Consider the following 23,983-nt stretch of genomic DNA (forward strand, 5'->3'; position numbering starts at 1 on the left):
GATTCGGGTTTCCCCCCTCCCACTCTACTCTTCCGGGACAATCTGCGCGTGCGTTCAAGTTCTGGTCTGACTTCTTTTAAGCGCCCGACCACTTTCTTTTTACGCTCTCGACCCAGCTAGGATCCTCTTCGGGTCTCTAAGGACTTCAGAGCGCGCCTAAATCCGTAGAGATACCAAGGAGGCGGGGCTAGGGCGGGGAGATGCTCGAGAGAAGCTCTACGACTCAGGTCTTCCGGACGGAAGCAGGAAGCCCTCGACTGGCGCTGATTGGCTCTCGGGGAGGCGCGTGTCTTTACCCCCGCGCCAGTTTCAGGCGCGTTGGCGCGGAATCCTGAGCCGGATCCTGGCGGACCATGGCGCCGGTGCACAGTGGAGAGCCCGATCCCGAGAGCAGCGGTGAGAACCGAGACTCGGGCGCCGCTAGGGCTGGGTGCCGTTGGCACGGCTGGAGGAGGGAGTAGGGGGCGCCGCTGGAGCCCATGCATCCCCCAGGTTGGGGGGGCAGTGCTGGCAGGCGGGGGACATCCAAGGGTGGTGGCTGCTGGGCTTCCCTCGGGGATGCGCAGCTCGCGCTGCGGTATGTCTGGCGCGCCTGGTGCTAGTCCTGGGGCACGCTCCCGGGAGGGAGGAGGCAGGGCCGCTCCTGGGAGGTTTGGTTAAGGGGAGGGTGGCGGCGGAGAGTGTGGGTGCGGTGGGAATAGGTTGCAGCATCACCAGGTGGCAGACCTGCGTCTGGAGTAGCAAAAACCTCGAGGCTCCTCCTTTTTCATCCTGTTGGGGGGGGGATGGGAAGGTGGGGGGAGGATACGCTGGCCGTCTCGGAGGTCCCCTGGCTTCTGGGACAACACTGGGCACACCCAGGAAAGGGAGAGACTCTTTTACCCCTTTCTTGGCATCCTAGATTCCCAGGGCGTTAGTGTTAGTAAGGATCTTTGGGATCGAGTCCATTTCCCTCGTTTTACAGAGGAAGAAACTGAGCCCCAGGGATGGGAGATAAGAAATTTGTTGCCGAAGTTTTTGTTTGTTAGAATTGCATCCTTAGGGCTTTGAGCATCATGACTTTTCCCCTATATTTCTTCTTTCATCCTTCCCCACTCTACCACTCCTTACCCTAGACCTTGTTTCTCGGTTCAGTTTGAATTTTGTATGGCAAATCCTCCTCTTCCACCAGTTTCTTGGGCACACTTAGTGGTCCTGCACATTTGCATGGTGATGTAGGGTTGACCTCATGTGAGTGGCTCTCTAGATCATCTGGTCTGTGTATCTCTGCCTTAGCAAATGAGGTGGGTATTTTACTTAAATACTAGGGTGTGAGGTTCGGAATTGCTGTAGAACAGGATAACAATGGATGTGGAACAGATAGTGGTCAACTTACTACACAAACTCACCATATACAATGCTTTTTAAGTACTACCTACAAAAAAGTGTTTTGGCTTTAAGGGGAAGTTTTCCATTTCACATTTTAAGATAGTTTTTATATTCTAAGGAAAGTTCTGGAAGTACTACAGAAAAATAGTATTGCAGTTTGGTTGAAAAATGTACAATTACTCTGATCTTGATACTGAATTTTCAAGTGAATATGAGTAATAAATTCTCTCAAAAGTCTTGAGCCTTTTTTACTTCAAAAAGATCTGATTACTGAATTGTGAAGGACCTTTGCCTTCCTGGCCCAGTATTTTTTATAAATTCTTGCCAAATCGATCACTTCATAATAATGAAAACTTTCTAATCAGCTTTTGTTTCATTCAGCTAGTTGTAAATTACAAATGTCAATTTGTTCTACTTTCTAGTTTTAGAGAAATTGCTCCAGTGGAGATTCAAAGCATTAAGATAGCATATTAAACCTAGTTGGTTTGGGGAGCTGTGAGGACTGCATTACAAAGGAAATGTATGAACGTGCATCTTGACCTATCACTTAAGCAGTGATTTGCTGTTAAGCTCTTCTTTTACCTTTTAAAAACAGAACTTCATCAGAGAGCATCAAAAATCACTCTTCAGATGATGCTGTGCAATCTAGAAACCACTCTTAAGTTACAGGCTGTGATTATGTTGCTGTGATGGGCTTGTGACTGGAATGTTTCCTTTGGAACAGGCTGAAAGATTCATTTATTTTGCTTTTGTGATAGTCTGGTGTCTATATCCTTTCCTTAGAGGTGTCCCAGATAATTCTTTTTATCTCTGCATTCATGATTGCTAGAATCAGCTCTCCCCCCCCCCCCCCCACCTACTTATCTATTTTACTGATTTATACATGGTGTTTGTGGTGTTTAAAAAGAGAAAAATTATTTTTTTCGTATTTAAATTGGAAAGTCATTTTCCCATTGTTTTTCTTTGGTCTCAGAACATAGATACACCTAAACATAACTTTGTTCTTTACCTTTCTAAAAGATGAAAAGGATAGTTTATGATAATGCATTGACTGGATTATTCTGATTATTCCTGGTACTATGCTAGATGTCCTATCTATTACTAGGTAATAATAGTTACTATACTAATAGCTAGCATTTAAATAGTGCTTTATGGTTTGCAAATGATTAACAATTATCTTTATTTTATTTTCACAACAACCCTGGGAAGATAGATTACTCTTATTTTATAGATGAGGGAACTGAGGCTGAGTGGTTAAATGACTTGCCTAGAGTCACACAGCAAGTTAGTGTTTGAGGCTAGGTTTTCCTAGTTCTGCCTCAGGCAGACACATTCACAGAATCATAGGTATAGGATCCATCTATCTGAAGCAACTCATGAATATTTTAATACATCTAAAGACCAATGATTTCATCCATGCCACTACTCCCTTTGCTAATGTAGATTGCAACTTTCACATGGTAGTTCACATTACATGAATTTCTGTGTCCAGAAAAATTTGTAACTTCGTGGCCAATCTTGTAAGTGATGAGTTACCCTGAACTTATTACCCAGGCTTATCCTTGGTTATATTGGCTCTGGCCGAATTAATATTCCTCTGATATGGTCTTCAGGAAGTCAGGTTCATTTCCATGATGTGATGTGGAGGACTTCAGAAGATGAGCTCACATATATGAGAAATTTCTTTTAATATTTCACTATCAGATGTCATTGATGTGGGATCATTTCACATTTTCAGTGGTAGAGAATGCAATCTATGCTTTCTCATCTTGTGCTGTTCTTTTCCATATCTTCCCTTAAATCCATCATAGGTTGTTTATTTACCCTTTGTGGTAGAGGCCTTGCTTTAAGTCTTTTCACATTATATATAGGTGGTACTAGTGAAACAATTAAGCTGTCTGTCTAATATTCTTTTTTTTTAAACCCTTACTTTATAAAGTCTTGGAGTCAATACTGTGTATTGGCTCCAAGGCAGAAGAGTGATAAGGACTAGGCAATGGGGTTAAAGTGACTTGCCCAGGGTCACACAGCTGGGACGTGTCTGAGGCCAGATTTGAACCTAGGACCTCACGGCTGTAGGCCTGGCTCTCAATCCACTGAGCTACCCAGCTGCCCCCTGTCTAATATTCTTCATTTTTACAATATAGCTGGCCCACCTCCTTTTCTGATAATCCATTTCTTGAATGATTTCTTTATACCATTACTTAGGGTTTGAGTCATTATTGGCATTTTCTTGCACAAACATTTGAACTGACATTAGGATAAAAATATCAGAGCTACATATAAATGAACAATAAGGTTGAGAGTAGTCACTTTTTTAGGAATAGAGGCATTCGTAAGTACAGAATTGAAGTAGAGAACACTGAGAATAACTATAGCATTTTCATTTATTTTCTTGGCATATTCTGGAGAAGAGTTCTCTAATCAATCAGGGAAGGCTTCTTGAAATTTTTTTGCATGTGATGGGGGATGTAGAGATAGGTGGTTGTTGTGATGTAGGATGGGGAGTGGAAAGGAAGAAAATGTTTCAGTTGAATATTATTTCTTTGGACAAATCTCAAAGTAATGTTGGGTCAAGTAGACTTTGAATAGATGTTCTAGATATGGACTGGGCTTAGAAGATGATGGATGTGCAAAAGCTTTGTGAAGAAAAGGAAGTTATTGCAGTATGTAAAAGAGGAGAGTAGTGATCCCGTACATAAGTTAATTCAGTTAATAAGTAGTTGCTAAGCATCTGCTTGTGCCTAACACCATCCTAGGCACTGGAGATACAAGGATAAAAAGAAAGTCATCTTTGCTCTCACAGAGGTCATTTCTTCAGAGGGGAAACAACACAAGTGGAGTGATGGTCAAAGTGGCAAGCAGAGAAGGCTTTGGTGTAGGGAAGGATAATTTGAAAAGTTGGTTTCTGGAAGTTAGCATCACAGTGTTAACTTACTCACCTGGTCCCCATTTTCCAATTGCATTTTATTTTATTTCATTTCATTTTTAAGCCCTTACTTTCTGCCCTCATAACAGGTCTTAAGACAGATGGACCAGGGAGTAGGCAGATGTGGTTAAGTGACTGTCCAGGGTCACACTGGTAGGAAGTGTCCAAAAACAGATTTGAACCCAGGCTTGACATTCTGTCCATTGTGCCACCTACTTGCCCCTGCAACTGCATTTTAATCAAATGTGAACTTTCAGATTCTGGTTAGCTTTTTGCCAGACAAAGCAGCAAAATTCATTGGTTTGGATTTCCACATCCTTTTGTCCTTAGTGAAAATGATGAGATTACCAATGAAAAGGGAAATGGGTAAAAGGCAGAAAGCAGGATAGAAGTGACTGTCAGTTTCTTCTCTCATAAGTGTGTCCTAAATGTGAAGGCTGGCAGAATGGGACAGAGGAAAAAGATGCTGGATTTGACATCAGAAAATCTTGATTCAATTGCCAGCCCTGTTGCATGCTACTTCCTTGGCCTTGGGCAATTTCTCTGGACTTAATTTTCTTCATCTGTAGAAGGAGTGGATTGACCACCTCTCAGGTTCTTTCTCACTCAGAATCTATGATGCAGTGATCTTAACTTGAAACTCCCTGGCATTTTTTATTACATCCTTTGGCCTCTCATTATTCACTTCCTTCCTCTTAGAACTTCAGATTTACATGCCTGTAAAAAACAAAGTTGTAGTAGATGCTATCTAAGATTCCTTCCTTCTCTGATAATTTGTAGTTCCATGAAAGTTGCATGCCATTGCTTATATAATAGTGACTAAGCTTACTGGTGCTGGTACAAGGAGAATTTTTAGGCTGTGGGATTGGGAGGATAGACCTAAAGAGTATAATTTTCTTGAGGCAGTAGATTTTTAACTGATTTGTCTTAGTTTGTAAGGTCTGGCTCTGTACTTCTGAATATTTTGTAGCCTAGGGAGAGATTTAGATGGTCTCATCTGGAATCATCCCCATTGAAATCTGGGTGTATTGTAGTTCTTATTATTTAGTATATTTTTGAGAATATATTTTAAATATTTAAGTAACTTGGCAAAATATGTTAATATATAGCTATTATTCATTACTACCCTGTACATACAAGATATGACCTTCTTGTCAGTATTATGCCTATGGAGATCATTGAAATTGTGGTAAGCTGAATAGAGCTCATTATGAGCTTCTTTTTAAAAATAGCACCTTTTGCTGTTTAGGTCTGGACTGTTCTCTTTTTTGGCTGTTCAGAGTTTTAGATTGATAATTTTTTTCAGCCTAGATTTTAAAAAATGCTATCATTAGTCCCATTATAGAGATTTTCTAAAGAATTGGGTTTATAGCAAATTTTGCCATGTATTTTTTGCTATAAGTTTCTTAATTTTTCCTTATGAAGTATACATTTTTGGGCTAATATAAGAAATAGATGTTATTATTGTTTAAAAATATTTTGGGAGTTTGGTCTGGATATTGAAATTCTCCCAATCTCATGATTTTAATTTGATTTCCTTCAGGTCTATCAGATTCAGGGAGTTCTTTGGCTTCTCGTTCACGGAGGGAAAAGAAATCAGCAAAAGGGCGTCAGGAAGCCCTAGAAAGACTAAAAAAGGCAAAAGCTGGGGAAAGATTTAAATATGAGGTAAGTATTTAGTTCTCTTAACAGGCTTATACTCTACTCAGTTCATATTCTGTTGGCTTATGTAAATATTTTCATAGACTCAGAAAGTAGTGTTTTGTGTATTTCTCTTATTATAGTCATTAATTTGTAATATTAAGTGTTGATTATACATTTTATGGGTTGCAGGGAAAATAATGCAATTGGGTTGCTTAAAAGATAGTTAATTATTGTCTTTTTAAAAAATCAGTTATTTCCTTTTTTGGTACTCCTCTACCCATTGAACTATTCTTTTTAATGAAGAAAAACACCTAAACCAAGACTTTTGATGTAACAGCTGCCCATGTATATCACATTTCACATATGTAGTTATCTCCACTAAGAAGTAGAAAGTGTATTTTCTTAATAGTTTTTTAGGACTGAGGTTTATTCATTATAATTTACAAGAATTTGACTGCTTTTAAATGTTATTTATGTGACATTGTGTCACATTTTGATTCTTTTGATTCTGCCTTCTTTCCTCTATCGCTTGATCCAGATATTCCCTTATTTCTCTAAATTCTTCATATTCATCTTTACTTATAGCAAAGTAATGTTCCATTACATTCATATAGCATTTTGTTCAGCTCCTTGATAGTTGATAGGTATCCATTCCAAAATCCTTTTGGATCAGTCATATGTATTGAAAAATATTGTTGCTTTCTCTGTTACTGAATACTTTCGAGGTCTATGTGTGTTGTGCACATATGCATAGGCAGGTGCTAGAGAGTATAAGTCATGTGTCTTTTCTTTAAAGGACCACAAGTGTTCTAAACTTCATTTTTAAAAAGAGAAAATACTTGTCTTTGTAAAACTGTTTTTGAGTTTAGGATTAAATTAAATTCAGTCTATGTAGGAACCTAAACTCATAGATTACCCTGGTTTGTATTCTTGCCCAATTTAGATAAGTGTGCACTTTCATTAAGATCCATTAATATTGTTTCCTCCATGGAGTCTTTTTACTTAATGATTTTGCATAGCAATTCTTTTTTAAAAGTTCTAAAATCTGGTGCCCATTGTAATTAAGGAGGATCTAGCCATGTGTGTGAAGCTGTAGGTGCAAAATACTTGTCATTTGTCAGTGTTGCTCTTGGGAGTATAGAGATGATAAGCGTTAATTTTCTTATCTTGAGAAGAAAGCGATTTCAAAATTGTCTAATTATCTAGGATGCAAAAATCAGAAATATACTTACTGGTAGATGGTCTTGCTTCTAACCTAAAGTGAGATAGTTTATTCCTAGCTTTTGCATGCAGTCTTTGTATAGTCTTTAGGCACTATACTTTTTGTACGTTAGAAAAAAGAAACTAGTAGTTATACAGTTGACTCTCAATTATACACACTTGGAGAAGAAGAGCAATAGTATAATTTGTTAAGAACATATGGTTATTATGTTGCAAGCATTGACAGATGTGGTCATTGTACCATTTGTTTTTGCTTAACTGTTTCTCTTTGTAACAACGAGAGTTCCATTCAATTTGGGAGGGCTGCAGGTCCAGAAATGACATAAAAACAAGCATCAAGAAAATTTACTTAATTAAAAAAAACCATTAAAAATATTTGTGTTTGGCTCCATAATGTTTCTTGGCTTTATTGTCGCGGGGATTGGAAAGGGCATCAGCTTTACTTTTTTACTTATGTTTGGCTAGTGGATAATAGTTAAAGTAATTTCATTCCAACATCATCTGACATTGAAGGAGGGATCTAGTTCAGAAGCTTATAGAAAATATGGAAAACAAGCTTGCAAATTTCATGTTATAAAATCCCCAAAGCATATAATCAGAGGCTGACTATAATTCAGTTTGTTTTTGGTAAAGTAGATGAATAATTGACAGTGTGACAAGCGCATTATGCTAATAGAGCTGTTGAGTTTTATCTAAACTGTTAGAGCTTGAAAGGCCTTATGGATCATCTTGTCCAGCCCCAGTATATTTTTTTAAACTCATATCTTTTGTCTTAGACTCAATACTGTGTATTTGTTCCAAGGCAACAAAGCAATGAGGTCTAAGCAATGGGGAGTAAGTGACTGCCCATGGTCACACAGCCTAGGATGTGACTCAAGGACAGATTTGAACCCAGGAGCTCCTATCTCTAGGCCTGGCTCTCTAGCCACTGAGCTACTAGTTGCTTCCCAATGCATTTTTTAATAGATAAGGAAACAGGTTTAAACAGTGGGAAACTTCTTGTCAAAAGTGCTGCTGCTAGATAGTGACAGAACTCCATCCAAGATCCATTGTGCCATATTACCTCTCCCTTTTTTAACATCCATTTTAAAGAAAACCCTATGTGTAATGCCACTGCATATGAAATCTAAATTTTTTGGTTGCAGTTACTTCTTTCAGGCTGTCTTTTTAGGACCTAGTTCTATGTTGGGTCTTAGAGCCTATGTTCAGCAGAATCATTTAACCTATTCACTTGCCCTGAATTATTTCATCCATACTTTTTTATGATTTTTGGCAGGTAGAAGACTTCACAAGCGTTTATGATGAAGTTGATGAAGATCAGTATTCCAGAATGGTCCAGGCACGGCAGGATGATGACTGGATTGTGGATGATGGTAGGCAATACATATCCCCTGTATGAATTCACCATTTCATTCTTGCTCATACTATGCAAGTGGTAAATTTTGCTCTTATGGAACATATCCACAAAGGTATGCTTTTTTCTGTCCGGACATATTAAGAAAAAATATCATGACAATGGCTTAACCTGAAATTCTTAGACTCACTTGAATAAGAAAAAAACATTATCACTTTCCCTTGAATAATAGACATAGTAATTAGGATTTGGAAGAAATTCTGATTTTCTGAAATAGATGAGGTTGTTCAATGAAATGAAAGGAGGAACCACTTTCGGTTGATCCAGTTAAGAGAGGTATCTCTTAGTTCATCTTTTTTTTTTTTTTTAAACCCTTACCTTCCATCTTGGAGTCAATACTGTGTATTGGCTCCGAAGCAGAAAAGTGGTAAGGTTAGGCAATGGGGGTCAAGTGACTTGCCCAGGGTCACACAGCTGGGAAGTGTCTGAGGTCAGATTTGAACCTAGGACCTCCCATCTCTAGGCCTGGCTCTCAATCCACTGAGCTACCCAGTTGCCCCCCCTCTGAGTTCATCTTTGACCAGATTAAAAGTATAATCCTTAGTTGGAGTGGTTGTAAAGGGAGTGCTTATTTGTTAAACAATAAATTATTCCTTAGTTTATCACAGTCTAAATCAAGATGAGTGACCCTTTGTTTAGCTCTGAGCAGAGAGTGAAGGGAGGGGGAGGAAAGCCTTTTGTTTCCTAGGAAAATAAATACTTTTCAAAGGTATACCGTGATATTAGTATTTTAGTTTTATTTCATAACTCAAACCTAGCATTAACCTAGGCTTTGTACCTTGCTTTTATCTAGCTGGAGGGATTTTTTTTCCCCCTGAATACTAAAATCCAAGAAGACATTGTTTGGATCAGAGAGAGTTTTATTTAATATGGGAAACTCTGCCCCTTTGGATCCTCCTTCAAGTAGCAAAGCTTATAAAAATATACACACATGAGAAATTTGCCTCTAATGTCCCTTAGCTAAATAAATATGGAGTACTAAGGTATGCTTAAATTGATATTCCATTTGGAAAAGTTAGTGAGGTTTTAGTGTATTTTATCTGCTTAACTGTTGTACAGGAAGATATGATGAAGTAAGGTCAGGATTATTACTTTTTATTTAGTTTTTTCTAAATGTCATTAGGGGAAAACACATACAGGGCTCTAGACTAGACTATCTCAACAGTATCCTTAGGAGACCCCAAACACATGTGCAGTGATGTCCTATGATTCTTTGAGGACTTTATAGGAATCTGAGGAAGCATTGAACTGCTGTTTTTGTTTCCAGTCCCAGATGGATCATAGGATTGAGTTCAAGAATAGCAAGTTGTTTTTAGCTCCTTTTCTTTCCTCATAAAGGACTTGTGGTACCCTTTAAACCCTTCCCCTCCCCCCTGCCAATTTTTTTTTTAACCCTTACCTTCTATTTTAGAATGGATAATCAAGTATTGGTTTCAAGAAGAAGAGTGGTAAGGGCTGAGCAATTGGAGTTAAGTGACTTACCCAGGGTCACACAACTAGGAAATTCCTGAGACCAGATTTGAACTCAGGACCTCCTGTCTCCAGGCCTGGCTCTCTGTCCACTGAGCCACCCAGCTGCCTCTTACTTCACTCTTCATGTTAAGGCAGAAAACTTACCTTGAGATGCTTGTAACAGTGATTCTTAACTTTTAACACTCATGTTCACTTTACGGTATGATACTGTGCTCTCTCTGCTCCATCCTGCCTCTTGGTTTGGTGCTCCATGGCTTTCCTCTCTTCTTCTCACAACTTTGCCCCATAAAACCCTCCAAGGGAAAGCAGAGTCACAAACTTGTGGAGAGATTGCTGCTGCCACTGCCAGCATGGGGCTCGGCTGAAGAACAGTGCCTTCGCCTGCCCCAGCTACCCCCTTAGTGGGTTTGTTCCCTGCATGCCTGTCTTCTGTCCCTCCATGCTTGGAGACTGTGCATGTCACCAGCCTTGATCCCCTTCCTGCCTCCCATTTGACTGAGGAAAGCAAAACCGTGGATTGGGTGGGAGTGGTGACTATGTTGTCTCTTCCTCTGGGTATCACAAAAAATCTACACAATGGAAATTGTGTGCTTATCTCTCAATGACATGCTCTAACAGTATTCTATGTGATAAAGAAGTGGCATAGAGGAGCCAGGGCAGCATTTCCTCCGATAGAGTTAAAGTACCAGTAACCACAGTAGGAAAAAAAATGGCTCACTGTGGTTTACTTCTTCTTGCAGATGGCACTGGCTATGTAGAAGACGGCCGGGAGATTTTTGATGATGAACTTGATGATGATGCCTTTGATGTTAGTAAGAAAGGTATGAACATAAAATTTTCAATATCATGTTATTGGTTGGTTAGAAAAGTTGTCCGGAGTTTGAGATGACTTACTATGGTGCTCTGGAGTAGTTGGTTTCTCGTAGTTTTCTTTGGGGATAAAGGATCTTTTTGCCTTTAGGTAAAGTATATATATTTTTAAAAATAAATTTTTGTAGATATATTTTATTTATATGTATTACCCAAATTTCTTTCAGTGTTCCTTTTTTCTCCTAGAGAGCTATCCAATAAAACAAAAAAAAATTTGAAGAGGAAAAAAATCAGTAAAACTGTTCCTCATATTGAGGTCTGAAAATTTATGCAATGTTCTACACCCATGGACCTCCCACCTCAGCAAAGGAGTGAGAGGAAGTGTCATATCTTTTCTTTGGGACTGAGCTTGTTCTTTGTAATTCTGCAAGGTTCTCTTGCAATTCTCTTGGGATTGTTATTTCCATTTCTGTGGTTATCATTGTGTATTTTTTCCCTTGGTTCTGCTTATTTTGCTCTGCATCAGTTCATGAAAATCTTTGTGTACTTCTTTGTCTTTATCATTTCTTATAGCATAGTAATGTTACATTACATTCTTGTACCATAATTTGTTTAGCCATTACCAAGATGATGAACATCCACTTTGTTTTTAGCCATTTCTACATCAGAAAGTGGTGCTTTATATATTTTGGTATATAAGGGGATACTTAGGGAATTCTAAGAGGTGGAGAAGAGGAGGTAAGGCATTCAAGGAAATGAGGGGCAGACTGCAAAGCCATCAAGGTAGGTTTGGGCTGAGTTATGGGGGGGGGGAAGCATTTATTAAATGCCTGTTTTGTGGCAGACACTGCACTAATTATTTTTTTTTTAGCTATTATCTCATTTGAAAGGCCTTAAAGGTCAAATTGAGCTGTTTCTATTTGGTTCTAATGAAGGTAATAAGAACTATTGTAGTTTATTGAGTTAGGGGCGTGGCATGGATAGACCTGCCCTTTGAGAATAACACTTTAGCAGATGAGTGGAGGATGTCCTGAAACTGAATTAAAAGCCTAGTACAAGAGTATGTGAGGGATAATGAAAACCTGAATTGGGGTGGTGGCAATGTGAATGGAGTAAAGGGGGAACAGAAGTGAGAGATAATTTGAAAGTACAATGCTATGAAAAAAACTTGCCTTTTAAATTTCTTTTTGGCATCTGGAACTAGTTTTTCATATTTTGTGGATGCTTTGAGTATTGACAGTATAGTTTCAAGGCCAAGTAGATTTAGATTGAAGTCCAACCCTTGAGCAAGCCACTATGTAAGTGCCATAGGCAAATCTCTTAAGACTAAGTTGTAGACCAGCATTTGTAGAGGGAGTTTCCTCAGCTAAGAGATCCCTGTATCCACATTCCTTAGTTCTTCTTGAGATAATGTTTATGATATTCATTCTTGACATGGAAAGCATATCGTATTTTCTCAAATGCAATCCAACCTGATCTTTTCACTGTATAATATGCAGATTCTCTTCTGACAACTTAATGTAGTAAAAGAGCCAGATAGGGAAGTCTTTGCTACTCTAGTTGATTCCTCTCTGGAGGAGTTACAGCAAGACAAATGGAACTAGTTCAGGATGAGCAATGAGGGGAAATTGCACAGACAGGGTTTGGAAGGTTCGAGAGAACCCAATCTTGTCTGTGCGATTTCCCCACAGTAAGCATCTAATAATCATTTAATAATGTTTTTTTTTTTTTTTTTTTTTTTGTGTAACTTGAATGAGAAGGCATAGAAAGGTTATATCTCCTTCAGGAGAAGTAGTATTGACACTAAAGAGATGTCAGGATTTAGAAAACAAATTATTGGCTAATTTTATTGAAATTGATGGTTGTGTTTGTGGGGATCATAAAAATAACATGTCTTTTCTTGGATTTAAACTTTTGATCAAAAACATGGTACCACAAGCACTTTGCTCTGGTATTTGGTGATAGGAGAGGTCTGAGGTACTTAAAAATAGCATGAAATCTCAGTTTCAGTACTCAGAGTGGACGAGGGAACTGGTCTATTGACTTACAGAGATTAGATCATGTTTGTGAGTTTTTTATCAGCAATAAATGAGATCTGTGAATTAAAAGAAACACAAAACTAACTATTGGTCAAAAAGAAGTTTTTTTTCCAGTAAGGAAATCTGATTTGTTAAATTGAGAGTGACAATAATCTTTAGCACAGAAAGACCAAGCATGCCATTTGATAACAAAAATATTGTTCGCTTTGAAATAAAAGTTTTCATCCTGGGATTTCTATTTTTCTTACCTTGTGTATTTAAAAAAAAATGCACTCAGGCAGTTGATTTAAATTCTGATCCTTGTGTGAACATAAACAATGAAAGGGTTTAAACAGTCTTCCTTTATAATTTGATCTAATAGCTAATCAAAATTAGCATAGGTTCTAGAGCTGGAAGACTCTTTAAAGCTAATCTAGTTTAACTTCTTCATTTTAAACAAGTTGAAAGTGAGGTTTAGAGAGGTAAAGTCACTGCCCAAGGTTTTACTGCTTGTAAATTGGGAAACCAGTAATGGAACACAGATTCCCTCCCTAATTCCAGGGTTTTTTTCTTTTACGCCATTTGTCCTTATTAGCAATTTTTAAGAAAATGTGTACTCAAGATTCTTTCCTTTGGTTCTTTCCTAAAGAAAGTGTTTCAAATGCTAGAAAATTTCATACAGATTCCTTCAAAATACAATTCCTTTTGCATAGAAGGCAGGTGATGAAGACTTTGATTTACTTCTTTGGGTTGTCTGGGGAGGCAAGCAGACATTCCTAATGAATTTATATTTTGGCAGGAAAAGGTGACAGAGCATCCAAAGACAAGAAGAATGTAAAGAAGGCTGTGGTATCGAAGCCAAATAATATCAAGTCCATGTTTATGGCAAGTGCTGGAAAGAAAACTACAGATGTGAGTGCTTCACTTTTGTCTTGTACATTTCAAGGTGAATTGAGTATTCTCTAAAAAAAAAAATAGTTTTATTGATGCCTTTTTTTTTTTAAACCCTTACCTTCTGTCTTGGAGTGAATACTGTGTATTGGCTCCAAGGCAGAAGAGTGCTAAGGGTAGGCAATGGGGGTCAAGTGACTTGCCCAGGGTCACACAGCTGGGAAGTGTCTGAAGTCGGATTATGAACCTAGGACCTCCCGTCTCTAGGCCTGATTCTCATTCCACTGAGCTACCCAGCTGCCCCCTATTGATGCCCTTTTAATATGTCACATTATTCTCCCTCATCTCATTAGAATCCCCTTGTTTAACAAAGAAACATAGTTAAGCAACTAATCATGACCATTTTAAACATAATCATTTTGTAGCCTTTGGCATTTCTCTTTTTTAATTTTTTTAAACTCTTCCTGTTTTAGTAACAATTCTAAGACAGAAGGGCAAGATTTAGGCAAATGGGGTTAATTGACTTGCCTAGGGTCACACAGCTAAGAAGTGTAAGGCCAGAGTGGAACTCAAGCTTGCCTGGCTCTCTATCCACTGTGCCACCTAGCTTCCCCCTCTCTGGCATCTCGTCTCCAGCTTCTCTCCTAGGTGAGGGAGGTATCTTTTATTGCCTGTCATCTGAAATCAGTCGTTTAATTCACTTACCTGGAATTTCATTGTCTTTTAGTCATATTTTCATTGGTAGTTATTAGGCATATTAGATCTACTGACTCAATTTGGTTCAGTCTTTAGCAGTTCATACAAGTCTTCCCAAGTTTCTCTGAATTCCTCATATTTTTCATTGTTTTATTTCTTTTCTTTTCCCTACTCCTCTTCTCTGACAACTCATCTGTAATTGACTCTCAGTAACTATAGGTAGAACTCGAACCCAGATCTCCTTGACTAAAAGACCATCTATCCATCTATTCCTTACCCCACGGTGACTCTTTGTTGTTTCTTATATTACAATAGTATTTTGTGCCATCCATATGTCATGATTTATTCAACCATTCCACAATGGACATCCAAAGCATCTGCTTTGTTTCTCATTAGTCTCTACAACCAAATGTGCTGCTATGAGTATTTTGATAACTTTCTGTTTTTGATATCCTGGGATACATGAGTGCTAAGAGGTTTGCTGCATTGAAGGGTATGAGCATTTTTATTAACTTTCTCACATAATTCTGGATTGTTTTCCATATGATTGGTACCAGTTAATTAAACAATCTGTTGGTCAGGTAGGTGTTGAGTAATAAATATTTATTGAAAGAATGAGTTTTTCATGAACTTTGTAAGTCAGCAAATTGGGCCAGAGTATTCAGAATTTCTTTTCTTATAGGCAACATTTCTTATAGGCAGCATTGCAGTCAGGACTATGGAAGTTTACTGGGTGTAAATGAGCTCAGTTTCAGGTGTGGCAGGGTCATCCAGATGTGCATTTACTCTAGGCAGCTTGTGATCCTGGAATGAAAATAAAGCATGCCAAGATGTGTAGGATTGGGCTCTTATATATGCAGGTGATATTTAAAACTCTGAAAGTAGATCAGCTGTTAATAGGAAAAGATTAGGGAGCCAACTGCTAACATGCCAAATCCTCCCTTCACAGACATATTAGCTTGATGCTCTTGATTATTAGATACATGTTTGAGGCTTTCTCATCTTTTCTCTTAAACCTCTTTGCTGGGTTTAACTATTCCTTATACAAAGGATGTAGCCCTTCTGTGAGAACAGATAAGCCATGGGTTCTTAATTATTTTTTTGCTCTTATTTTCCAGAAAGTTGTTGACTTGTCAAAGGATGATTTGCTAGGGGACATTCTTCAGGATCTCAATTCTTCGGTAAGTTATTTTCGTGAACTCTAGTGAAGAAGAGATTCAATAATAATGATAATAAAGACTTAAATTTTTAAAAAATTTACTTTTGTAAGGGTCTGTGGTTTTCCCTACCAGTGCAGGTCAATAACTGCTCTGTAATTTACAGTCTTACAGAGTTATCTGGGGCACTGGAATGTTAAGTGACTTGTCCACAGCGAGTATGTACTTGAGCTGGGGCTTGAACTCACATCTTCCTGGCTGTTGCTCTGCATACTATATCTTACCTCTTGCCTTTTTAAAAGGATTTTTAAAAAACCACTCTTTAGTTGGATCACAAACCTAGCCATGGCAAGTGAGTAATTTTTAGCAGTGATCAACTATCTGATTATGTACCAATTAGATGTGTATAGGTATGTATTCAGGGGAGTAAGAATATATACAAGAGCCTATTCTGAAAAAGTATTTATTGCCTGTATTCAGTACCAGTTGTATATCTTGTTCCTTAAATAGTTTGAATCCTGTCAATCTGAAACCCTTTCAGGTATGAACTACTTGCATTCCCTGGGCTTAGGTAGGGAGTGATGGAGAAGTCAGTTACAAATGCTGGTGACTGACGACAGAGCTGCTAAGGACTGAATCCTTGTTCCAAAGTCAGGTTTCTTTCTTAATGGCTGGTGATTGAAATTACTAGCACCTTCATTGTCTCCTCTCAGTTCTGTGCTGTCTTCTTAAACTCAGTGTCCTGGAAAAACAGATGGAAAGAACGTTTAATTTTTAAGAAAAATAATTGGTATGGGGTGGATTTGATGTCTGTTTCGGTTTTCTAGTGGCACTATGGTTCTGTTGCTATAGTAACCACATTGCATGAGCATATATGTTGTATGGGGGGAGGAGAGAAGGAAAAAAAGCATTATTTGTTGGGCTTCATTGGGTGAAGGAACATACTTTTTCTGTCTTGTGATAAGCCATGCATGGCAATGAGTCTGTCTTACCCTTCCTTTCAGACACCTCAGATAACTCCACCACCTGTAATGATGCTAAAGAAGAAAAGACCCACTGGAGCTTCACTGAATCCTTTTTCTGTGCAAATACCCAAGGTAAATAAAGTGTGTCTCAAATAGACTCACATCTTTTTTTCCTCCATGAGAGAAATGCCTCTGTATTATTTTCTCCGCCTGTAGAGTTCTTGCCTTTTGATTTTTGATTTTCAATATTTTCCCCTCTTCATTATATTGTTCCCTGTACCTCAGAAACATGTGCATGAGAATGCCTCTTTCTTGCACATTTTGTGATACCCTACATTTGTGGATAAGTACTATATTTAAGTTACATTGACCGTGGCACTGAAAGATGAGAAAATTTTTATTCCTATACACCATTGTGTTTCTGTGTGTGTGTACTTGCCTGAAATGACAATGAAGCAGATATAGTTACATATTGTAAATAGGAATGGTTCTCTTTTATTTTAGTGATGTTTTGTGGCTTCAGAGAGTCATTTGTGTAGTCATAGGGCCTAGATATAATATTTTGTCTTCTTTAATATTTTTAGGCAACTTCTTTGGGAAAAAATGATGTTCTCATTTCAAGAAGGGAATCTCCTGTGACTCCGGTTGATCTTAAACATGCTGATTATATGGCCAAGCCTGGTGATGTAAAAAAGCACAAAGACACTGAACAGTTGCACAGTGTGGTTGTAAATTGTGCTTCTGTGAAGATGCAACAGGAAGAAGCTCCTGAAGGTATCACTTTGGTTGTTTAAAATGTAAGGAATTGGAAAACTTGCATTTTGAATTATGAGGTAGATTTTTAGAAATCCAGTTTAGACATTCATTTTGAAATGAAAATGTGGTTTTGCAAGAAGTAGGATAATATTTCTATTTTGGATGATGTGTAAGGATTCATAATTGCCATAAGTGATTTCACAACACGAGTGTTTGTTGTTTCTAGGAGAGGAGATGATAAAAGAGGAAGAGAAACAGGAAGAGGGTTTGATGGATTTTGAAGATGGAGACTTTGATGAACCTATGGAAGATGAGGAAGCTGACAGTCTCCCCAAAGCAATCAAGATCCAAGAGGAAGAGAAGGAACAGGAAAAAAGTGTGACGCCTGAGTCATTACATTTGTAAGAACTATGGGTTAGGAATTAACTTCATCTCTCAGTTTCAGGTCTAATTCTCTTGTACATGGAATTTTTGTTTTTCTTGTGTTACTTCTGCAGAGACAGTTTTCTTCCAGATGTTTCTTGTTGGGACAAAATGGATCAGGAAGATGAAAGTAGTTTACGAACTCAAGAAATCCAAGTAGATTCAAATCGTCTTCCATTGGTAAAAGGGACAGATGATGATCAGGTCTTTCTATTTTATTGGCTGGATGCTTATGAAGATCAGTTTAATCAACCAGGTAATTATATTTGTACTCCATTGTTCTGGGAAAAAAGTCTTTCTAGAAATACCATCTAGAAATACAGTTATGTCGATACTGAGAAAACATCACTTCATAAAGCTTGACAGTGTAAATAAGCAGAGTTAGTCCTCTTGTATGCATTTTTGGAACTGTGCAGAAATATGAAAATATATAAAAAGTTGATTCAAAAATCATTTGTATTTGGTGTTTTTGTTTAAAGAAAAATGAGAAACTTAAAAGTCAGCAAAACAATCAAGTAAACATACAAAATAAGAGATCACATCTCATTCTAGTCTCAGCTTTTGTGAGCTTAGAACAAAATGAATTAACAAATAACAAACTAAAATATTTTTGTCCTCTGTTGCTTACTGGTCAGGCCTCCATGGCTCTTATTTTCCTTCCCTTTTTACTTTCTTAAAAAAAATTCAGTTGTAGTTAATGTACATAATTCTGGTTCTTCTGATTTTACTCTGCATCACTTCATACTATTCTTTCTATATTTCTTTGTATGCTTCATATTTATTTTGGCACCATAATATTATATTAATATGTCTCAATTTAATCAGTGCTTTTCAATTGTGGGATATTTAGGTTGTTTCAATTTTATTTTATTTTGCTATTACAAATACAGCAGTCATGGAATTAGGGAAGTATTTTCATATATACTTTGTATGTAAAACAGTGTTTTAAAATTTCACTTTAGGCAAAACAGGGAAGAAAATGTATGGATTCCTGAGTCCAAAGGAGCTGGAAAGCTGTCTAGTTCCCCATTTTTGTCCTTCTGTTACTCATAGGATTTGTAGCTGGAAAAGAACCTTAGAGATTTTTCTTCTTTACATTTTATACTTATATAAACTGAGACTCAGGGAGTTTAAATGATTTGTTTAAAGAGATCTTGATATATAGTAGGTAGCTCAGTGGAGATTTTAACCCAAGCCTTCTGAGTCATAAGTTTTTTCCAGGTGAGTGTACTGCTTTTTTCTTTCCTCATGATCTGCTCTAAAAATAGAGATTCTGTAGTTTTTGAGACAAGTGGAAAATTTCAGTTTAGGTAGAGCTGATGTCTCTCAGATATTTCTAGGACAAGAAAGGTGGTTCAATGTTTGTTTTTTTTGAAAGCTGTATACAAAGTAGAATATCAACAAAGCAAGTGATTAAGCTTAGTAAGGGTTAAGTCTTAACAGTAATCTACAAAGGTGTTGACTGTAACTGGAAAAAAACAGTTGGAAGAAATATTCATATGCTTTGGTTCATATAGAAACTTCTGAGAACCACTTGAGTAACAAGCATGTTAATTTCTTTGCTAAAGAATAGATTAACTTTACAAATAAATATTCATCTAGTTTACTTCTTAAGTGAAGAATAAATCTTCTTCTCATTTCTTTTGCTTCCTCCAAACTGCCAGTTGAAGATGGATTGATAACAACTGTTGAATAAGACGATATGTAAATGAGTTAGTTCTCTGTATTTATATACTTAGTTCCATGTTGCTTGGGCAATAAATGGGGTTGGTAATTGCTGCTGTTGGGTCTGAGACTTGAAAGCATGTACTGGTGGTGATTTTGAAGAGATGGTTAGAGAAGGGCTAGGACAGGGGACTGGGTTGATAAGAGTCATGACAGTTCCCAGTGGAAAAGACCTTCTTGAATTGTCTACTTAATGGCTACTGACAAGACTCAAGTTCATGAAACTGAAACAAAAAATATTTTTTCTTTTATTGGGTGAAAATAAGCTTGCTATTTCTACTTTTTGCTTTTTTTCTCTTCATAAAGTAGTATTCTAGTTGGAAGTGCCAGGTAGGGTCATGAGAAGAGTGAGAAGATGTGGGTTTGAATCCTAGCTGTGTCACAGAACTGCATTTGTGACCTTGGGAAAATCACTTCCTCTGGGCCTCAATTTCCTTATCTTTAACGTGAAAAGATTGGACTAGATCATTTGTAAATTCTTTTCCTACTCTAATCATCTGTGAGTTTTGTTAGGGGCACAAATGTATGGAATGGCAGATTTTAGAAATTCAGTTTGAGACACTGAATGAAGACATTGTAGACACTAAATAGAAAAACTTAGCTTGTCATGCTTATAATGTAAATCTGATTTTCCAAAAAAAATTTGATAGTATTCAAGAGCAAAAACAAAATAATGTCATTTGAACTATTTATAGGAATTTTTTCAAAGTAGAAAATACTTCTTTTTTCCCCCTTAGTGATAGTCAATGTACTTCATATTTCTAGATTAGAATCATAGACCAGAGTAGAATGTTGGAAGTCACCTAGTCCAATGCTTCTTATTTTACAGATGAAGAAAAACGGCTTAGAGAGTCGAAGTTGAATTGCCCACTACGGTCATATAGGTAATAAGTGGGCCATCCAGAACCAGAAAAACATATTTTATATGCCTGCCGTGTGCAGCAAATTGTTTTAGGTGCTAGAGAACATAGACTTTCTTAATAATACATGGTGCCTACCCTCAAGGAGCTTTTATTGTCTAATAGATGGTAAGACATCACAGTTAATACACAGTACTTAAATAAGTGCCTTTGAGTAGTAGGTCTGAGAGGGAATGACCAGATAGGGAGAGGTGTATCGGCTGGATATGGAGGAGGATCAGTATAGACCAGTGATGGGCAAACTTTTTAAAAAGAGGGGGCCAAAGGAAAGGAAATGCTCATCTGTCAGTGTTTCTAAGGCAACTCTTTTGAAGTTTCATTTATTCATGTATTATATTCATTCATGTATTATATCCTACTCATTGTATTCATCAGATTAGGCATAATGTCAACGGGTAGGATAGAACATTTCAGGGGGCCGCATCTGGCCCATCACTGGTATAGACATTATAGAGGAGGTGCCGTTGGATTGGATTTTAAAGGATGAGTCTGAGTTCAGCAGGTAAAGGTGAAGAAAGAGGGCATTGCAGGTACTGGGAAGCATATGAACCAAAGTGTGGCAGTGTGAGCGACGAGGCATTTTGAGGGAGGGGAGGCAGTGATGAAGTCCTGTTTCCCTGAGGTACTTGGAAAAGAGGAGTGTGAAACAGAGAGGAGAAAGTAGAGTGGAGGACCTTGAATCCAGGCAGAGGAGGTTGAACGTTATTCAGGAATGGGGAAGGATGATGTGGCCAGATCTATTCTCAAGAAAGATTATTCTCACATAAGATGACTTTGAGGCAGGGGAAGCATAGAGGCAGGAAGACAAGGCTTGCTATTCTGTGCTTTCTTATATTCTGCCGCTTTCTCACTTTGTCTTCTATGCATATCTTTCTCTGTGACTCTGATGGCAAGGGGTTAAATAAGAGATTGCTACAGAATTTTTTTTCCTCCTTAATCTCAGGAGATTGAACAGCTTCATCATGATAGCAGGTAATGATCACTTGGTGAAATCAATGCCACTAATAGAAAATAACTACTCCAAAAGACCCTGCTATTGTTTCTCAGTCTCTCAGAGCTTCTAAGTAAGTCAGTGGTTGCTGAATGCTACATAATTATGAAAAGATTTTTACTCTTTGCATATGGGAAGATATCCTGTCTTCATTATGACTTTTTCAAGGTTGAATAATCCTGACTGCACCTGGTTTCAGCAAGTAACTTTGGGGGGAATATTCTCTTTGTTTACCATGATCTTTTTGTGGCAAATGAGGCATAAACAGTGTCAAATGCTTTGCGTGAAGTGTGATATTAGTTTGACTGTAAAATGAGCTGTTTCAATTTTTGAAGCTGGTTGTAGGGATTTTATTTTCCTTTGCTTGGTATTTTTTCTTCTATTTTTTTTAGCTGTTGTGAAGTAAAACTTCATTTTTCTTAGCTATCTCATACTTTACTATCCCCTTTCTGCTTCCTTCCTGATTATTTGCTTTCCTTCACCTTGCCATCCTTTCTCTGGAACTTTGAATTATCTATAGAAAGTAGTTGAGGGTTTTATTTCTAAAAAATTTTTTAAAAAATTAAATGTTATTCTAAAACTTAACATGAACACAACCAACTAAAATTGCTTAGTAATTATATCTGAATGAATATATTTCAGCACATTAATAGCATAGTAATTTTTTATTCAGCATCTCTAAGCTTTCCATTTTGTTCTCATTCAGTTGCTTTCCTGTGTGATAGTAGTTACCATATATTCCCTTCAAATTGAGGTTTTTTCTTCTTGGCTTTGCATTATTTCACAATGTCTTTTTCAGATATCTTTGTGTTTCCCCATACTTTTTGGTTTTAATTGCATTATAGCATTTTATTACATTAATATACTGAAGCTTTTTTTAACTGTTTCCATATTATTGGACATTTTGGTTGCTTCCAAGATTTTGTTAGTTACATTTAATGTGGCTGTGAAAATCTTGGAATGGATATATTATGATAACACTTTGCAGGTACATTCCTAACAATAGAATTATTGATTCACTGTACTTTTCTGTACATGAAATACAGATGTGCCAAGTTCTTCCAGAATCTCCTTGAGTGATCATTGTCAGCTTCACAATATTTTCAGTGTTTGGGGAAGTTTTAGAATGATTCTTCCTACATTTTTGAGAAGTAGTGTGTTCACATGTGCCATAGTTCTTTTTGTACCACAAATAGGTTTACTTCAGAAGTTCCTAGTGTCACTTCTGTTTGAATTATTCAGAGGGTCTGGAAGCTTGCAGAGAGATACTCTATGAAGTTGACAGATGACTCCTTGGAGTCTGCTTGTCTTTGAAATTTTTTTCTGAGTAATGATGTAGCACCTGGGATGGGCGTTGTTACTTTTAGTGCATAATATATGTTATTTAGGGACTTGAAGCTGTGTCTCTGAAAGCAAGGAGGTATGTGAGTTGTCAAAAAATATGCTGCCAGGTTGGTTACTGAACTGTGTCAAGTTCAATTAAGAGAAAGAGAAATAAGCATTGTAAAAATGTTCTTTTTGGAAACTGGTCAGGTAAGTCTTTACTATTGCATAGGGTGGGAGTTGGTAGACATCAGAAATAAAGTAAAACTCATTGTAAAATGGATTGTTATTACATGATTTCGGGCACATTGTGATGCATATTATCTTCTGTTAAAATTTGTGTAATAAAAACATCACAATGTTAACAGGCCTTAGCAGAGATAGGTAGTGGTCCCATACCTGTATTTTAATGTTACAGAGAAGTTCTAGTCTGTCTACGTTTTCACAGAGTAAATTTAGGTAAAATGTTAGCTGTAATCTTTTAATTTACTTTCTTAAAATTTTTCCTTTTTTGTTATGAACTTGATAAACATCAAGAGACACGAAATTTTCTTTTTGGTTTCTCCTTGTCCTTAAGGTGTGGTATTTCTATTTGGAAAAGTTTGGATTGAATCAGCAGAGACACATGTAAGCTGTTGTGTCATGGTAAAAAACATTGAGCGAACTCTCTATCTCCTGCCCCGTGAAGTGGTGAGCTAATGCCTAATTGGCTTTTGATTTTTCTGTTTTCTGTATTTGTGCATTCTAGTTCTTCCACACTTTCAGTATCTATTCCTGTAATCTTTATTTTTCCTACAGTAGCATTATAGTACCATAGAATAGAGAATTACACTGGCAGTTAGGAGATCTGAATTTCAGTCCAAGCTCTTGCTGTGTGATTCTGGGCAAGTCATTTAAACTCTTTGAGCCTCAGTCTCCTCATCTGCACAATGATAGGCTACATGATCTCTGAGGTCGTTTCTAGTTCTTTGATTATATAGGGTTCCCCCTCACTCCCAGTTTCTTAAACTTTATGTATAACTTACCCATCCAGGAGTTGCTAATTCTGTTTAAAAGACCTCTCGGTAATCTTGGCGGTTCTTTTCCTCCTTCCCTCCCCTCCCCTCCCCTCCCCTCCCTTCCCCTCCCTTCACCACACCATACCACCTCACCACACCACACCACACCACCTCACCACACCACACCTTACCTTACCTTACCACACCACACCACACCACACCACCTTACCTTACCACACCATACCACACCACACCACACCA

At 37.6% G+C, this 23,983-nt stretch overlaps 1 protein-coding gene across 1 annotated transcript in view; it reads left to right on the forward strand.

Annotated features, from left to right (window-relative positions):
* The first annotated feature begins 341 nt into the window (after window positions 1–341).
* The window catches only part of POLA1 (DNA polymerase alpha 1, catalytic subunit), a 358,044-nt gene continuing 334,402 nt past the window's right edge, over window positions 342–23,983 (forward strand). Inside the window, exons 1-11 of the mRNA XM_044670152.1 lie at window positions 342–396; window positions 5,841–5,965; window positions 8,439–8,535; window positions 10,790–10,870; window positions 13,677–13,789; window positions 15,583–15,645; window positions 16,626–16,718; window positions 17,171–17,267; window positions 17,572–17,743; window positions 17,840–18,021; window positions 23,302–23,414. Of these exons, the coding sequence (XP_044526087.1) occupies window positions 354–396; window positions 5,841–5,965; window positions 8,439–8,535; window positions 10,790–10,870; window positions 13,677–13,789; window positions 15,583–15,645; window positions 16,626–16,718; window positions 17,171–17,267; window positions 17,572–17,743; window positions 17,840–18,021; window positions 23,302–23,414 (1,179 nt within the window). The 5' untranslated portion in view covers window positions 342–353. The remainder of the gene's footprint in view (window positions 397–5,840; window positions 5,966–8,438; window positions 8,536–10,789; window positions 10,871–13,676; window positions 13,790–15,582; window positions 15,646–16,625; window positions 16,719–17,170; window positions 17,268–17,571; window positions 17,744–17,839; window positions 18,022–23,301; window positions 23,415–23,983) is intronic.

Source organism: Gracilinanus agilis, chromosome 3, assembly GCF_016433145.1.
Source record: "Gracilinanus agilis isolate LMUSP501 chromosome 3, AgileGrace, whole genome shotgun sequence".
NCBI lineage: Eukaryota > Metazoa > Chordata > Mammalia > Didelphimorphia > Didelphidae > Gracilinanus > Gracilinanus agilis.